At 37.8% G+C, this 6,535-nt stretch overlaps 1 protein-coding gene across 1 annotated transcript; it reads right to left on the bottom strand.

The window, feature by feature from the left end:
• Nucleotides 1-629: 629 nt before the first annotated feature.
• Nucleotides 630-1,679, bottom strand: LOC128014746 (trace amine-associated receptor 13c-like). The gene has a single exon (XM_052598466.1). The coding sequence runs from the start codon at nucleotides 1,632-1,634 to the stop codon at nucleotides 630-632; it is 1,005 nt and encodes a 334-aa protein (XP_052454426.1). The 5' UTR covers nucleotides 1,635-1,679.
• Between the last annotated feature and the right edge of the window lie 4,856 nt (nucleotides 1,680-6,535).

The following is a 6,535-nucleotide window of genomic DNA, read 5'->3' as shown; positions in this document are numbered from 1 at the left end:
CATGGGGTGATGTTAAACACTTACAGCATTAATTTATTCAGATTAGTTTAAATGAAAAATTGAACATGACTTCAATTTACTTGAAACGTTAGAATAAAATATGTAATATTGTTATTTATCTGTGTGTGTAGCTCCACCCTTTAAATGCTTTTTGGATGAATCTGAAGTTATTTTGTTTCAGATAATTTAATATGAGGTGTGCTGTAAACCATTTTAATTAATCTTTTTGTGATGAACCACCACAATAATACACATGACACTTACACAAAGTTATAATTGACTGTCCTGTTTTTGTCTGTTATTGATATATCAGCACAGATTCAGCATGACTGATAAAAGTGAAGCCTAATACAGAATTTCTGTCTTTATCATTTATTCCATTAGATTAAAAGTATTTATGATTACATTTTCCTAATAAGCTAATGCATCACAACTTAACATATATATATATATATATATATATATATATATATATATATATATATATATATATATATATATATATATATATATATATATATATATATATATATATGTTATAAAATAAACTCTATGCATTTTAATATTATAGTTATATTTTAATATTATATATATATATAGTTCTCAGGCTGATGGCTTTATCAGTTTAATTACAATTGATGTTCTGAAAAAATATTGACCAGAGAGGATGCTGGCTGAAATATTTTCAGAGTTAAGATGAGTTTAACTGTCTTTTTAAACCAGGGGTAAAATAAAGCATAGACCATAGGATTCAGACCTGAGTTCATATGTAAGACCCATAATAAAACATTTATGGTTGTGGAAGAAGCTCCTGATATGGAACAGATATAGTATGGAATCCAACAAAGCAGATAAACTGTGACAATGATTCCTAATGTCAGAGCAGCTTTGCTCTCAGTTTTCCTTCTCACTGAACCTTCTTTTACACATTTTCCACCCTTCATCAGGGTGTTTATAACTTTCACTTGCTGATGTACAACATAGAAAATCCTCAAATATAAAGATATGACCAGGACACAAGGAAAAATAAAACACAAGATCAGATCAGTGATGCTCCAAGCAAAACCCATCATAACAGAACACTCTCCATAACACATGTTTGTTTTGCGTGAAATGTCAAAATAACCATTATCAATAACAAAGGCAGTGCTATAAGTTGAAGAGAAAACCCAGCTCAGACAGATGCTTATTATTGTTTTAGTCATTGTTATTTTCTGTGGGTACTGTAAAGGGTGACAAACAGCCACGTAACGATCAACAGCAATTAAAACTAAATTACTAAGAGATGCTGTGAGAAGCATCGCAAAAAATATTGAATAGACTCCACAGAAAGTGTCTCCAAAGTACCAGCACATCTCAATCAGATTTATGGCATCTATTGGCATCACAAGTCCAACAAGCAGGTCAGCCACAGCCAGAGAGAGAATGATCAGGTTGGTTGGAGTGTGAAGTTTCTTGAAGTGAGAGATGGAGATGATCACCAGCAGGTTCAGAAACACAGTCCACACTGACAGCAATGAAAAAAACATATACATGATATTGGATTCATGTCTGGAGTGTTTTCCCTTGATACATGATGAATTGATGGCAGGAAAGCAGTGTTGAATCTCATGATGCTCTGTCTCATAGACCATGTGTGATTCTCCTATCGTTACGAGTTCGTTCTGCTCTCCTTACTGTCCTTTCTTTTATACAGAATCTGCATCAGACTGACCAACCCATCTACCGCCCACACTGATGCTGCATTATAACATTATTTTCCTCCAACATTTTGAACTTTAATGTGACTGATGTGATCTTTAAACCCCTTATTTAGAACCTATACAGTATTCCTTTTATATTTGTTTACTTATTATCTTCCTATTAATTATCTTGATGGGTGGCCCTCAATAGTTTAATCGGTTCCATTACAGTTTCATAATGAACCAAAAATATTTATTAAACTTTTCATATTTGCCCAAAAGGTCTCTAACATTGTGCTTTGCAATTTAATTAATATATATATATATATATATATATATATATATATATATATATATATATATATATATATATATATATATATATATATATATATATATATACACACACACACACACACACACACACAGGTCCTTCTAAAAAAATTAGCATATTGTGATAAAAGTTCATTATTTTCCATAATGTAATGATAAAAATTTAACTTTCATATATTTTAGATTCATTGCACACCAACTGAAATATTTCAGGTCTTTTATGGTTTTAATACTGATGATTTTGGCATACAGCTCATGAAAACCCAAAATTCCTATCTAAAAAAATTAGCATATCATGAAAAGGTTCTCTAAACGAGCTATTAACCTAATCATCTGAATCAACTAATTAACTCTAAACACCTGCAAAAGATTCCTGAGGCTTTTAAAAACTCCCAGCCTGGTTCATTACTCAAAACCGCAATCATGGGTAAGACTGCCGACCTGACTACTGTCCAGAAGGCCATCATTGACACCCTCAAGCGAAAGGGTAAGACACAGAAAGACATTTCTGAACGAATAGGCTGTTCCCAGAGTGCTGAATCAAGGCACCTCAGTGGGAAGTCTGTGGGAAGGAAAAAGTGTGGCAAAAAACGCTGCACAATGAGAAGAGGTGACCGGACCCTGAGGAAGATTGTGGAGAAGGACCGATTCCAGACCTTGGGGGACCTGCGGAAGCAGTGGACTGAGTCTGGAGTACAAACATCCAGAGCCACCGTGCACAGGCGTGTACAGGAAATGGGCTACAGAGAAGCAGCACTGGACTGTTGCTCAGTGGTCCAAAGTACTTTTTTCGGATGAAAGCAAATTTTGCATGTCATTCGGAAATCAAGGTGCCAGAGTCTGGAGGAAGACTGGGGAGAAGTAAATGCCAAAATGCCTGAAGTCCAGTGTCAAGTACCCACAGTCAGTGATGGTCTGGGGTGCCATGTCAGCTGCTGGTGTTGGTCCACTGTGTTTTATCAAGGGCAGGGTCAATGCAGCTAGCTATCAGGAGATTTTGGAGCACTTCTTGCTTCCATCTGCTGAAAAGCTTTAAGGAGAAGAAGATTTTGTTTTTTCAGCACGTCCTGCCACCTGCGCACAGTGCCAAAACCACTGGTAAATGGTTTACTGACCATGGTATTACTGTGCTCAATTGGCCTGCCAACTCTCCTGACCTGAACCCCATAGAGAATCTGTGGGATATTGTGAAGAGAAAGTTGAGAGACGCAAGACCCAACACTCTGGATGAGCTTAAGGCCACTATCGAAGCATCCTGGGCCTCCATAACACCTCAGCAGTGCCCCAGGCTGATTGCCTCCATGCCACGCCGTTTGAAGCAGTCACTTCTGCAAAAGGATTCCCAACCAAGTATTGAGTGCATTTCCCTCATCATTTAGACAGGCACATATAACTCCACTACTTAAGAAACCCAACCTCAACCCATCTCTTTTACAGAACTACAGACCAGTTTCCCTTCTTCCTTTTATTGCAAAAACACTTGAACGAGCTGTGTTCAAACAAGTCTCTACATTTCTCACACACAACAATCTCCTTGACAGCAACCAATCTGGCTTCAGAAGTGGACATTCAACTGTGACGTCCTTGCTCTCAGTTGTTGAAGCTCTAAGACTGGCAAGAGCAGAATCCAAATCTTCAGTACTTATCCTGCTTGATCTGTCCGCTGCTTTTGACACGGTTAACCACCAGATCCTCCTATCAACGCTACTAGTGAAAGGCATCTCAGGAACAACACTTCAATGGTTTGAGTCTTACCTATCAGATAGGTCCTACAAAGTATCTTGGAGAGGTGAGGTGTCCAAGTCTCAACATCTAACTACTGGGGTGCCTCAGGGCTCAGTTCTTGGACCACTTCTCTTCTCTGTCTACATGGCATCATTAGGTTCTGTCATTCAGAAACATGGCTTTTCATACCACTGCTATGCTGATGACACTCAACTCTACCTCTCATTCCATCCTGATGATCCGACGGTAGCTATTCACATCTCAGCTTGTCTATCTGACATTTCTTCCTGGATGATGGACCATCACCTTCAACTCAACCTTGCCAAGACAGAACTGCTTGTGATTCCAGCAAACCCATCGTTCCATCACAATTTCACCATCAAGTTAGGCACATCAACCATAACTCCTTCAAAAACAGCTAGAAGCCTTGGAGTTATGATTGATGATCAGCTGACTTTCTCAGACCACATTGCTAAAACTGTCTGATCCTGCAGATTTGCTTTATTCAACATCAAGAAGATCAAGCCCTTTCTTTCGGAACATGCTGCACAACTCCTTGTTCAAGCTCTTGTTCTGTCCAGGCTGGACTATTGCAATGCCCTCCTGGCAGGTCTTCCAGCCAATTCTATCAAACCTTTAAAAGTAATTCAGAACGCGGCAGCAAGATACATTTTTAATGAGCCAAAAAGAATACACGTCAAACCTCTGTTTATCAATTTGCACTGGCATCCAATAGCTGCTCGCATAAAATTCAAGGCATTGATGTTTGCCTACAAAACTACCACTGGCTCTGCACCCATTTACCTTAATTCGTTACTTCAGACTTATGTGCCATCTAGAAGCTTGCGTTTTGCAAGTGAACGTTGCTTGATTGTGCCATCCCAAAGAAGCAAAAAGTCACTTTTACGGACTTTTAAATTAAATTTTCCCTTCTGGTGGAATGAACTCCCCAACTCAATCCGAGCAACTCAGTCCTTAGCCATCTTCAAGAATTTGCTTAAAACACATCTCTTCCATCTTTATTTGACCCTCTAACTTTAACACTCACTATTCTAATTCTATTCTATAAAAAAATCTAACTACCTTTCTAATCTTTTTTGTATTCTATTTTCTATTCATTTATTATGCAATTGTATATGTATGTGTGTGTGTATGTGTAAAGACCTCTAACTAGCTTGCTTCACACATAGGCTACTCCGTCTGTAGTTCCATGCGTATGCGTATGCGTTTCGTTTTTTTTTTTTTTTATTCACCCATGTTAACAGATTCCAGCGTTCACACGGTTGCGATCCATCAGTGCTTTCCAAGAGCTTTGCGTCTGCAGCAGGGCAGTGATCGTTTACGTACCGAGTAGCGGACTGCAAACGTGTCCTGTGTGAAAGCACAATGAGTATGAGTCCGTGCTGCTTCAGCACCACATATGTAACTCACACGGACTGTATACGCACTGCAGACGGATTACGTGTGAAACAGGCGTGCGTCTTGTGGAGGTTTCCATTGGGAAGCTTGTTTAAAAAAAAATAAAATAATACCCTGAAGCAAACCCAGCGACTTCAGCTGCATCCCTGTTAGCATGTCATGTTTGATGTGGTAATTTCACACTAGGCATACACACAGGTTTAAAGACTCATTCTCGCCCCCTATAGATTCGGCTAGGTATACAACTGCACTAAAATATCATGGTGAAAGTCATCATATCTCGCGTAGTATAGACCCAGCTCTCAACCCAGCTCTCAACCGTTAACCAAGAATAGATTAACGGCGATATTTTTTTTGTATCGCCCGATGGGAGTTTCACGTTAACACAGCACGTTAACTGCCCACCATTAATATATATATATATATATATATATATATATATATATATATATATATATATATATATAATTCTGTCGTGCTGTGAGTTCCAAAGTGAAGCACAGGATTTTGTTTACGCAAGAAGCTGAATATGTGGTGTTTTCAGCAATTTGGTTCCAAAGAATGCAGCAAACTCAATGTCTACATGTGTTGTGAGTTTAACATATATTTGGGAATGTAACATCAGAGCTGGATTTACCTACAGTAATTAATGACATGTGGTTGCATAGGGCCCCATGTCATGGGTGCAGACAGCAATGCTTGGTAACAATACCTTTGATAAAGATTGCTTGTGGCAGTGTTAATGTTTTTAAATTAATAAGCAGCACTATCAAGTGAAGAGAAGATGAAAGAAAGTGAGGTAAATAATTGCACGTTAATAATAAAGAAAATCAGACTGGATGTGTGCAAGACTATTTGAAAACATTTAAAAGATGCACTGAGGAGAAGCCCAAACTAAACTCAACGGCCATGTGATGCTGACATAATTATGGTCCATGATATTGGTAGAATTGTAATAAACAATTATTTGTGGCTGTATATAGTTCTCAAGATGGAAATGACATTTAGCTCCCACTTCATGTCATGCCCCTGGACTCTTTCTGTGTATTTTCCCCCCGTCCATGTGCCTGCTCTGACCTAGTTTTCCTATGTTAATTGTTCAATCTGATTTCAGGTATGTCTCCTTGTTTCCAAATTAATTTCTGTACTTTAGCTTTAGTCATTTTAGTCTATGTTTGTCAGATCTACTATGCTGTGTTTATGTCTCATTGCCAGTGGTGGACGAAGTACACAAATCAAGTACTTGAGTAAAAGTACAGATACATATAATAAAATATTACTCCAGTAAAAGTAAAAGTACTCCTTTTTCAATTTTACTCAAGTAAAAGTACAAAAGTACTCAATTTTTTATATACTTAAGTAAAAAAAGTACTGCA

The sequence above is a fragment of the Carassius gibelio genome, chromosome B25, assembly GCF_023724105.1.
Source record: "Carassius gibelio isolate Cgi1373 ecotype wild population from Czech Republic chromosome B25, carGib1.2-hapl.c, whole genome shotgun sequence".
In the NCBI taxonomy this organism is placed as follows: Eukaryota; Metazoa; Chordata; class Actinopteri; order Cypriniformes; family Cyprinidae; genus Carassius; species Carassius gibelio.
Note: the sequence above shows the minus strand (reverse complement) of the source record. Positions and strands in the feature narration are given on the sequence as shown.

Coding starts and splice junctions, on each gene's coding strand:
- LOC128014746 (XM_052598466.1), bottom strand. CDS start 1,634: ATGGTCTATGAGACAGAGCATCATGAGATTCAACACTGCTTTCCTGCC.